Below are 12,530 nucleotides of genomic sequence, written 5' to 3'. Positions count from 1 at the left end.
TGTTGCAATGCTGGCATTTTGTCGTATCGTCCATCTCTACTAATATGTGACACAAGGTAAGGGTTGTTGAGGTAATTAGGCCCCACCAATTCTTCTTTGACAATACTTTGTCTAGAGCCTGTCTAATTATCGTTATAAAGAATAGACCATCGATGAATCTAAACAAAAGAGACACTTGTCTCAGGTAGATATGATTTACATTACTAGCCAGGCATAATTAGCAAGGACTCTTGAGATCTCTACAGATACATCTGCTCCCAATGAAGATTAGTGTAGAAACCTTTGATTCTACCCAAAGACTGTGTAACATCTTAAGATTGAGTAGAACTAATAAAATTCAACATTTACTCTTTCAGAACTCTTGCCTTACAGATGTGAGAATACAATAAGATGAGGGTGAGTGTGAGAATTGTGTTCAGAAGGGGATTTCAGGATCCCGGAGAGAGGAATAAATGCAGCTGCAAGATGTATTGAGCTGGAGAGGATTCAGCAGGAGATTGCAGGGAAAGTCAGAGTATGGGACTAGATACATGAAAGTTTTATGGCACTCTCCTTTCCTTCCATCCTGAGTTCCTGGATTCTCTTGGCATACAGTCCCCAATTTGGAGAGAACATCCTTCAGCTCTTAATTTCCTGACTCACTTCCATCTCCATCAACTGGATGGAGAGACAGCAACCCCTTAGATTCCACTGAGAGGATGGCTGTTGACTGAAACATTTACAGGCAGACAAGTTATTCCAACCCATGCCAGGATTCATTTGATTATAAGTCTGTTTTTTGTCAGATCCATGATGCGCCCAGCCCACTCTTCCTGGTTGAAAAACCAGAAAGCAGGATGTTAGTGCTATGACTTAGTGAAATCCCTGGCAAAGTACATAATTGGGCTGTGAGAGTCACCAAAGATCATTTTAGTTTTCAAATTGCACTTATTTCTTCTTCTGTAATATGCATACAAATGTTCAGCTTCAGTTGGCCCCTCAGTGAGTTAATATGTAGTACACATCATTGGATAGCTAACAATTCATTACCACAGATTTGGACTTATTTCAAAACTTAGCAGGTCCACATTCGCATGCTCCCAGACACATCTATTAGAGCTGATTAAAGGACCATTATAATTCCACATTTACAACTCTGCACATTAGCTTTACAGGATCTATAGCCAGAGCATCTGCTCTCTTAAGATCTGCAAGCATCAGTGCCTCAAAAGCTCAAGTTTTCAAGTTCAAATTATTGGATAATTCCCTAATACTTTTATTAACAAGTTACTTGCTTTATCAGGGATTGACTACCAAAGTTTTGCCCCCAAATTCTCAATTATAGCTGTTACTGACATACCCAAGATGTGGCTTCTTGAATGAATTAGAGTGAATTACTTTACTTAAACATTGTGTGTTATAGTTGTAATAGTTCTTTGACATTTGTCATGCTTCCCTCAGTTGTGTATTTGCTGCCAAGCTGTTTTTGTCTGACATCAAATCCTGGAATAGCCACAGCTTCCTGGAGCTCAATGCTGAAGACTGAGACCATTGTTGTTGGTCTCCACTAAAACTCCTATACCAGCATCTAACTGTTCTTTAAAGTTTAAATCAGACTGTTTGCAATCTCAGGTTGTTAGTCAATATCTAGGCTTTAAAGGGAGCCTCTGAAAAATGTCCACCTTCTTCTTCAGTCGAGGATTCTCCAGCACCATTGTCGACAGGGCCCTCCATCAGATCCGCCCCATCTCCCGTATTTTCACCCTCACTCCGCCTCTTCCCTCGAGCAACAGCGATAGGGTCTTCTTTGGCCTTGCCTACAATGCCACCAGCATCCACATGCAGAAGATCATCAGCCGCCATTTCTGCCACCTCCAATGTGATGCCACTATCTGACACACACTCCCCTCCCCTCCCCTCCCTTGTCCACTTTCCACAGGGACTGTTTTCTCTGGGATACCCTGGTCAACTCTTCCTTCACTCCCAACACTCCCTCATAGCTCCACGGCACCTTCCCCTGCAACTGCCAAAGGTGTAACATTTGCTCATTTACTTCATCCCCCCTCAGTACCCAAGGACCCAAACACACCGTTCAAGTGAAGCAACACTTTACCAGCATTCCTCACAACCTAGTCCACTGCATTCGTTGTTCACAATGTGGTCTCCTCTATGTTGGGGAAACAAAGTGTAGACTGAGTGACCGCTTCGCAGAACATCTACATTCTGCCCACAAAAAAGAACCTGAGCTTCTGGTTGCCTGCCACTTTAACACACCACCCTGTTCCGTGGCCAGCATCTCTGTTTCAGGCTTGCTGCAGTGCTCCAACAAAGTTCAGCACAAGCTGGAAGAACAATACCTCATTTTCCACTTGGGGACCCTGCAGCCTCAATATTCAGTTCAATAATTTTAGGGCTTGATTTCCCCCATGTCCTAGCCCCCTACCACACACACCAGACCTTGTTATCACAGAGTCTGCCATTACACACTACATATTGTTAACCACTAACAGTCTCCATTATCAGTTATTCACCCTCCTAGACAGATCGTTACCCACTCCTTTGCCCAACTGTTCTTCTGTCTCTTTGGGCTCTTTCCCGCCTCTGCTGACTGTTCCTTCTGCGTACAAACCAACATGTTCCTAACTACCATCAGTTCTGAGGAAGGGTCACCAGACCAAAACGTTAAATTTGATTTCTCTCCACAGATGCCACCAGACCTGCTGAGCGCTTCCAGCAATTTTTTTTGTTCCTGGGATTTAAATCTCTCATTCTTCCCATCAGTAAGAGTTCTTATTTCCGCCTTATCAAGATTACCTCAGCCCCTGCTGCTAAAAGGTTTTAAGTGCTTTGTTACTTCTATGCTTGACTGCTCCAATGCCTTTCTTTCTGGCTTTTCATCCTTCCTTCTCCCTGTATTAAGTCTGACTTGTCCATGCTAAAGTTTAATATCCAAAAGTAGAATCATTGAACCATGGTGGGTCCTGTTGCAAAGAGAAAGAAGAGTCTGTGAAAAGGAAAATTTATAATAGGGGATGACAAGTATTATACCATTCTTCAAATAACACCACCATCGGTGTGTAAATGTTTTACATTATTAGAGTTGGGGGGGTGGGGAGTTAATATTATTAAGTGTTTGGAGTAATGAATTACCCAAGATAATAATCTACTAGGTGAAATAAGCGAGAGGATGGATAAAAGATAATAGATAAAGGAGTGATTGCTGTTTCAATTGACTTCCAATAACGTACTTTATCACTTATCATCAAAGTGACTTGAGGGATATACAAGATCACACAAAGAATGAAAGTGATTCTGTGGTGAGAGAATGGTTAGAAAGGAGAAAGACAAGAGCCATAGGCTTTTGGATCAGAAGAGTGTGTAGGTATTGTTTGTGTGGAGGTATGTTTTGAATTCTTCGCTTAACTGCCTAGATATCTAGGAATTGATGGAGAAATATTCAAACTAAGTGAATTCTACCAAACTGGGGCATAGCAAACACTAAGAAAGAATGTAAAAGACTGCAGAAGAGCATGTATTGGTTTAAGATTTGGCAAAGTGGTGCCCAGTAGAGTTAGATGTATAAATCTATAAAAATGGAGATAAGTACCCTTCTGTTTTGCTCAAAGTATTGCAGATGTTGAAATAAAAACAGGAAATGCTGGAATATATTCTGAAGAAGGGTCACATTTGATTCAACATTCACTCTGTTTCTCTGTCTACAGGTGCAGGCAGATCTGTTGAGTCCTTTTGAGCATTTGTATTTTTGGCTCAAGTTTTCTAACTGTTGTACACTATGTACTCGGTATGAGGGAAACATATAAAGTATTTTAGTGTGGGTCTTATTGTTCAATAAAATATAAAAGAACTATGACCTAGGTCTTGAAAATTATAGTCCAGCTCTGTGTGAACATTTTCTTCACTTGACACTGCTCTACATTTTTCTGGGACCCACTGAGTCCAATTTTTCCAGAAAAGTAGTCTGCAATGTTCCTCAGTATCTCCAAATGGAATGGAATCAGAAAGAAGAGAGCACACATCCCCTTTTATGGCACTATCTATATTTAAAGGTCCAGTTTGGATTTTGGTGAATGGATGAGAGGATGAATAATGTGGTAACTTTCCTAGATGGTTGAAGTGTGATGATAAGACTAATGAAATGGCAGATGGGCAGGGTGAGTTGATAGTTGGTTGCGGGATATAGTCAAGTCATCAGGGAGCTTTCGTGGGGTCACAGACATAGTCAAGGATCAAAGAGGTTATTTGGGGGCAAATTGGGAGCTCAGTGCGAGTGATTATAGAGTCAGTTGCATGTGACCTGGTCTGGATGGTTGGAGACTGGATATAACCTAGAAGGTATGCTTGGGGACTCCTCAAGTCTCAACACAAGGCTACTGCAAGAACTGCCTGGGAAGATTGAAATTCCAAAGGGCAATTCTCCAGGGCCTCAGGACCCTCTATAAAGGTCTATGACTCTGAGTTAAAGTCAGAGACTTCAGACAATTCAGATTTACTAACCTCTATATAGTTACTCAGGAAATATTAACAGAAAAATCCTAGCCTGAACCCCTGATTCCACCCTCAACACCACCCAACAATCCCCTTAGCTTCACCACTATACTTTAACTATGCCCAGACTCCCAACTAACACTTGAATACCTCCTGAAACTCCAAAACACCTGTTGAGACGCCACCACCTGATTCCCGCTCTGACACCTCCAAATAAATACCTCTCAATCGACCTGATAATCAGCCCTGGTTCTCCACCCAATCCAGTCTGCCACATTATCCACCTATCTCCTACCCAGTCCTCCTACCTTACCAATCCTCTCCCCATACCCACTTGTCTTATCAAACCTACCTTCTTATCCAAGCAAAGAAAATGCTGGAGAAACCTAGCAGGCCTGGCAGCACCTGTGGTGAGAGAAAGAGAGTTAATGTTTCAATATGACTCTTCAGAACTGAATAATTACTGTCTTATCTACCCGTTACCCTTACACACATACGTTGCCTACTGACTTCCTTACACACCTAGCCTTACGTTCTTACCTTCTCTCTGTCGTTTTTCTAAGAAGCTTTGGGACATTTAAAGTCTTGACGTACCACTATATGTTTGCTCATGCTGTAAAAATGGAGCATGGCTTCTGCAGAGATTCTCTGCACTGCTCCTTTCGAGGTTTGCTGCATTAGAAAATGACTCAGAAAAAATTCAAAGGGCAATAAGTTTCGATCTTTTTGTCAGAGTTTGGATTTCTGATCCTGATCAGAAAATCTGGGCCTAGATTTTCTGCTTTTCAATAATTCCTGGATAGCTATCCAGTTAAGTAGATACTCCGAGTAGATTTGGAGGCATTTACTGAGTGTCACGGGAGCAAGGGAATTGGCTATTGGAAATGAAACTTAGCGGGAAATTCTGAGGACTTCTGTAGGGTCCCAACGTGAACCTTTGGACATATGTCCAGTCACCAATGTTTGAGAGACTGAAAATTTTGGACCTGTATTTTACTGTACAATATGTTCACTATTTCCCTGTTTATTTCAAAAAGCTAATAAACATATTATTAAGGTTTATTTAGATGAAACAAAACTTTGTCCTTGGGATCATATATTAATTGTAAACTAACAGTCTTGATTATGCTGAAAATTTAATTCATTTAATATTGAATACCTAGAAAAAGAGAGGAAAAGAAAAGAAATAAATTATATGCCTTCAAAAGAAATCTATTGTACATCAGAACAGTTAAGTCTTGCTAATAATTACAGGAAATGTCAGGGAGCATTGGTGGAGTAAGTTGATGACTTGACAATATTTCACTTGACCTGCTGACTATTTCCAGCATTTTCTGTTTTTATTTCAGATTTCCAACATCCACAGTATTTTGTTTTTGACATAGCCTAGTTATATCTGATATGACTTGAGATGCTTCCAAGCAAACTGTTTGCAAAGTAAACATTTGTAATCTGTCGGTATAATTGTGAACAGTGTGACTAGTATAAATAAGCTTCTTGAGATTCCTTTTCAGTCCTTTTTTGAGGATTCCAGTATTATTAGACTTTTATGTATTTTCTTTCTTGCAGAAGTTACATCACTGTGAAGATCTTTTGATGTTGCATATTGTATGGAAAAGTTACCACCTCACCAGTACACTAAGTGAATTAAGCCAACTGCTTTTCAGCAAACTTAGCTGTGCTCAGAAATGGAAACTGGGAAAGTAGAGAATAGCATCCAAACATAAATAGAGTTTGGAGAGAAGACATGTTGGCACAGTGTGATTTAGCTTGGCACAACACTCGCTGCTCTGATTCTAGTGTACTTAATTATGGAAGTTGTTTGGAGGACTGTAACATGGATTTTATGCCTCACGATGGCTCCTTCAGCGTTCCACAGTCTCTCAATTCACTCAATGAATTCACAAGGTAATATTTTTAATGATGTTTGATTTTACTGAGGCAAAAATTTAAAGGTTATTAAAAATAAAGTTGCATGTCATGGTTGTTAAGTCTGAATGAATCAAAACATTAAGTGAAACAGTGAAGCATTTACGCTTAACATGTTCATTTTCAGTTTGTCATCAATGCCAGTGTTATGGTAATTGAGACAGTTGTTGGTGGGAAACATGGAAAAAATTGGAACCAGAAATGCCATTCAGTCCATTAAAAGCCATTTCACCTGAATCATTATTTTATCAAGGACTTCTCTCCTACATCATCTAGATCTCTGGAGAGCACTAAATTATCACCTGAAAATAACATTAAACAAAGCTGTTAAATTTTACCAAGGCCCTCAATCCCATTTCTGAATTGGTGTCATTCAGCATTTTAAAAAGACATTACTTGATTCCAATTCAGTTTCCTTCTCAAGTGGTTGATTCCACAAATGCATTATCCTTAAGGGAGACTTTTCTTTAACCTTGCTCAAGATCTGAGTTTTATAGTTTGTTTTCCTTAACTAACAGTTGGAAGAGTAGTATCATTCCAAAATGTAATTGCAAATAATGTAACAAAACAGGTTATCACAAAATTGCATGTTCCTTTAGATTCCAAAACTATTCATATAATTATGCAGTAATGTGCCATTCAAATTCAATCGTGCTAAACAATAATCAACTTTTATAATTTACTGGAAGTACTACAATTTTTAACATGCACACAGCTGTGTACCTTTTCTGAGAAACTTTCCTGAACAGTCTGATGCAATCTGCTGCAGTTTGCTAAGGATACAAGGGGATAGAGGTTTCTCTGTGGCATTCTGAAATGTATTACATTATATTAGAATGCATAGGCAGTGTCAGTTCAAAACTGGTAAAATGAGCTGCACAACTGACAACTATTTAATCTCTCAAAACTAATCTTTATTTATATTTAATCTTGCTGTTTTTCAAAGAATGCATATAAATCAACTCAAAATAGCAGATCCAGACTTGGCAGTTTGCGTAGTTGAGAACTAAGTAGTAGACCAGATGTTTGATTCTACTTTTTTATCGTCCCACACATTTACAGAATTGACCTCGCGGACTGGGTGGATTTTGAGGCCCCATCCTATTCAGACTGGTCTGAGGTGGTCAAATTCATTGAACATCCACATTGCTAATGAAAATGCATTACATTTGTTTATTTATGTTTTGTATGTAAAGGAAAAGAATGTCCTAGCTGGGATGCTGCAGACCTTTTTAAAACATTAGGATTGCACTTACTTCAAACCTGTACACTGGTGATATTTCTACTTTTGGTAATGAAGCTAAATTATCTGTGCCAATCCATTGATGTCAATAATCTTACAGCTATATTTTAAGCTTGTAGTATTTTGCAATTCGTTTCAGTATGGTATTTAATGTTTGGCCACTGTAAAAGGATTGGGGCCCATTCAGATTGTTAGGTTTAGAATACATCAGATGTGTCTAGCCTGTTTCTCCAAGAATTACCTATGGATGAAGGCCAACTACTCTGAAAATATTGAGTTGAGGGAGCACCATTAGAAATAGCAAGACACAACTTCCGTAGAATAATTAACTAAATTCTGAGACATTCTGAACTTTGTAAGAAGATATATCAGGAATAATTGAAATTGAATTAACTTATACTGTGGGCAGCAATTCCTCCTTTGAAAAATGGGCAACAGCAGAATAGAGTCACACTGATGTAAAGTATATTCGCAATACAGGACATACTGTATATATTAAGTTTTGAGATGCAAAAATTCAGATTGGATTTAGTCCTAATGTTTCCATAAGTCCTAATGAATCAGTCCTATTGTTTCCATAATTATAAAGTTTCCTTTCTGCCTTTGAAATGGTTTAAATCACATTAAAGTTCTAAATCGCAGTAATTAATATTAATATTAATTTAGGTATTTGAATATATAAAGCTTGACTGTCTTGCATTTCTTTCTTTAAATCCAACTCTAATACTAATATCACCATCTCAATATCCCATTTACTGACTAATCTACTTACCTTTCATCTATCATTGCCCAATACACTGGTCACTTGACCACAATGCTAAAATTAACATTGCAAACCAACTGCACAGATGAAATTATGTCACACCACACATAAAAGCCAACTTTCAACCTTTGTGCCTTTCTTTGATAATTGCCTCCTTTGCTCATTCTCTTGCTCCTACTCAGTGCAACCCTTTGGCTGCTTTCAGTGAAGGAGACTGTGAATGACCATGCAGGATGAGTCCAAGTAGTCTTCAGTCTGGAAGACACAGCTGTTATACGACACAAACTAACAGCACGGGTCCAGGCAGAATGACAGTGTTGTGAGGATGAATGCTGTCTTCCTGAGAGAGGACAGTAAATTCATGCTCCATAGAGACACTAGCTATATCACAAGGCTTTACATGAGTTGACCCCCTGCAAGGCTCTGTCCACATTGAATCCTACAGCCACAATGGCATCAGTCTAAGCTTGTATAGCAGTGAGCTGATCTTTCATGACAGCAGTTTAATTTTCTACTACAGCATGGTGGAAGATGAGACATCAGCCATCAGAGACTGCATTGTGATTGTGTTCAAGTATACAAGTGGAGATAGATGCCACTTCTGTGCTGATCCAGATGGGTTCCAAGCTTTGTGCAAAGCCCTGTGCCAAGCTAGCTGAGAATTACAATGCTTTCTCACAGGCTTCCAAATACATGCATTTCATTGCGTATACCAATCAACCATATACTGCTCCATCAACCTCCTCAACTGCATTATTTGTGCAGGAATCTGCCAATGACTTGAACCTTTGGTGAGCTAGTACCTGCATTATCATTGGAATGTGACTGTAGCCACGTGTAATTGTTGTTTCAATGCTACATCAGTGCTACCTTCCAAATTCTCTATACCGTCATAAAAGTTGCAAAGCCAATGACATTATATCCCATCCACGAACATAAAAAGAGATATCTGAACTGCTGGCTGCAAATATGAAACCAAGTCATAGTTCCTCTTTAATATCATTGCCTTCTAGTTGGTTTTCAGAAAATGACTACGTTTTTGGGTTTCAGAATGGAGAAAGGCACAAGTTTGTGTTTGATGAGAGAGAATGTGGGGAGTGTTGGGGAGAGGAGGGAGGAAAGCAAAGGTGTATGCTTACAGACGCAGCATGGAAATCCAAATTCCAGGTTTAAGGAAGTTGAGAGGTGTGAGGATACTGCTATCTTCAATAGTTTGACCTTGAATTTCAACGTGGCCATTTTACCAATGAGTACTACCTTCTCCATGAAGTAAAGACATGTGTTAATACATGTTCCCAGCCAGTGAGTGACTGATGCCTCCTGTAGTGTAACACCTTTTCCTGCAAGATACAGAGAAGTGTGACATTGAGTGTAGTCCCGTATGGTTCAGATGTGACTGTCATACCTGAATAGCTAGTGGTGCTCACACACTGTGAAATATTGGATTTGGGCTTGCAATATTGAATGTATAAGGGAAACTGCATCAATGAATGTCCATGGTTGAGATTGCTTGCAGGTGGGTATAATGCATTGAGCATTGGCTGGTTATAATAGTTTACTATATCTGTAAATGTATTTACTGACCTTGACCACTCATGTCAAGTAAGTGAACTTTTCACAGACTGGTTTCCATGTCCTTGTGGACTCTTGTCACTGACTGCCGCAATGCTCTGCTCCTTCTGCTTCATAAAGTTTATCTGGAGAGTCTTTTGATTGCCTGTGCATAAATGGCAGCTCTCCTCCTATTCACCCTCTGTACCAATTTTCAATCTGACTTCAGAAAATCATGGAGTCCACTCTCTTCCATGTTCTCTAACTGAAAACTTCCCTGCTTCAAAAATCACTTTGAGAACAACTTCTTGCACATGCTCCAATTAAGATACACCTTCCCTTGTAAGAGCTGAAGGCTAGCTGTAAGTAGCAATTAGCACAGGTCTGTGGTGTTGTGGTAGTTTTCCTACTTTGGGGCCAAGCGATCTCTGTTCAAATCCCATCTGCCCCAAAGGTGCATCATAACATGCCCTAACAGGTTAATAAATACAAAAAATATTTGCAGTACTCTACAAGAGGAAACAGAGTTAATGTTTCATGTCTTTGATCTTTCACAAGCATAGGCAGCCTCATGCCTATTGTCATCTCTCTCTCAATCTCTTTGTGTTCCCTGCTTTGATGTGCAGCTTAATGCTGATTATACAGTATAATTATTGAAATCAGCAGTACACAAGCTTTATGCATTGGAAGCAACAGGTTTCAGATGAACCCTACATCATGATACACACACCAGTTTTTTTTATTTTCTCCTATTTCCAGCTGTTTGTCTGCTGTTATTAAATCATTTACACACTGCCTGATGTATTAATCTATGTGACATAGATCTGTGAATAAATGGTAAAATGAAATTGTACAATGCAGCAATATTGTTTAATGTTTTTATGCCTGTCTTTCTGTCTCAATTCAGGATAATAGAGAATGAAGAAAATCAGAGAAAGTAAGTTTAGGGTACTCATGCTTAGTTGGTACCCCCAATGTACATTAAATTAAAAAATATCAGTAGCATTGAAATTTGGTACAAGATTTTTATTTTCAAAATAAATGTTAACATTGGTATGAAGGTCCCTGCCCCAGGTAACATCACAGACAAGTGCTATTATAGAGCATCTCCATAAGAATTAACAAGGGAAGAGGCTTTAAACTTGCCTAAGGACTATGAGATATCAAGGAATCCTTGCTACACGTTGAGTTCCCAACCTGGTGGTTTCCTAAGATTAACTCCAGGCGCACTCTTAAGTCATTGTAAAATCACTGACTCTGCTATTTCATATTGAGAAATTCTACAATATTCCCCAAGGGCAGCATTTGTTGCCCATCCCCAATTGTCTTTGTACTGAGGGCACTTAAACAGTCAGTCACATTGCTGTGTGTCTGTGTACAGTGAAGATAGCAGATTTCCCTCCCTAATGAAGCTCAATGAAGGGATGGCTTTTACAACAATCAATGCAAGTTGACATGGTCACATTACTGAGACCAGCTATATTTTCTAGAATTTTGTTTTGTTGTTAATTAAATTTAAATTCCGCAAGCTGTTAGGAACTGGTGTGCTTACAGCATTAATCTGAGGCTCTAACTTACTGGGCTAAGATGCTACTGAACTATCACTTCCTCAAAATTGAGGGAGTCCATATCAGTAGGAAAATAAATATTTTCTTGTGTGAGAAAGAGAATTGATCGATCAGTTACTTTTCTGTACATTTCTTCAGCAAATTGTTGATTTAATGTCGTACAGAGTCAATTCCAGAAATCTAACAACAATGGATAGTTTTTCTCTTCTTAAATTATGGTCTAGTAATTAAATTGCAAAAACTTTTGAAATATGCCAATTCAGTGAGCGTAATGTTGCAAGCAAATTATTAAATACAATTAAAATGTTGCATCCTTTTCATTAAGGAAAACTGAATCCAAAAGTGACTTGAGAAACAAGTCTGCCCAACTGCCATTTAGGCTAATCTTGAGTATTCAAAAAAGGTACAGTCACCATAGTCTTCCCAACTATAGGGCTGCTACAACAATCCACTACAAAAAGTACAAAAATGTCTTTTTCACCTTTTGAATGATTCCACAATGAGTACCCAGTGAGAAGTCCTCTCAACGTCACAATAGCTATCATTTCATCTCTTTAGGTGCAATATGGGAAAAACTGATTGTAGAAGTGTTCTAATCAATTTATCCATTTCAAATGTCAGAGAAACATCAAGTTGACGGCAGTGGCATGACTAAATGTGAAACTCATAAACAAACCTGACCAGAATGTGTCATTCCACTGTTAGCTTTGCTGAAATCCAGTCAGTGATATGTAGTGCCCAAGGTGCGGTCCAAACTGGCCACAAAATTAGGACATTTCTATGTCAATCCAAGAACAATATTGTAACTCTGTGATAGGTACTAATTACTGTCAATCAATCTCAATAACAGTAAAAATAAACGAGCAAGCCAAGCATCTCATTGCACTAAATTTCAATAACAGGATGTATAACATCTACCCTTCTTACCTCCTCTCTCTTGTCATCATCCAAGGCCCCAAATATACCTTCCAAGTGAAGCAGCAATTTATCT

The 12,530-nt window shown here is 38.9% G+C and overlaps 1 protein-coding gene across 1 annotated transcript in view; it reads left to right on the top strand.

The window, feature by feature from the left end:
* The first annotated feature begins 6,329 nt into the window (after positions 1–6,329).
* LOC122565296 (A disintegrin and metalloproteinase with thrombospondin motifs 6-like) overlaps positions 6,330–12,530 on the top strand; it is a 149,676-nt gene continuing 143,475 nt past the window's right edge. Inside the window, exon 1 of the mRNA XM_043721104.1 lies at positions 6,330–6,393. Within this exon, the coding sequence (XP_043577039.1) occupies positions 6,342–6,393 (52 nt within the window). The 5' untranslated portion in view covers positions 6,330–6,341. The remainder of the gene's footprint in view (positions 6,394–12,530) is intronic.

Source organism: Chiloscyllium plagiosum, chromosome 31 (genome assembly GCF_004010195.1).
Source record: "Chiloscyllium plagiosum isolate BGI_BamShark_2017 chromosome 31, ASM401019v2, whole genome shotgun sequence".
Taxonomy (NCBI): domain Eukaryota; kingdom Metazoa; phylum Chordata; class Chondrichthyes; order Orectolobiformes; family Hemiscylliidae; genus Chiloscyllium; species Chiloscyllium plagiosum.
The sequence above is the reverse complement of the archived record's forward strand: the minus strand, read 5'-3'. Positions and strand labels throughout refer to the sequence as shown.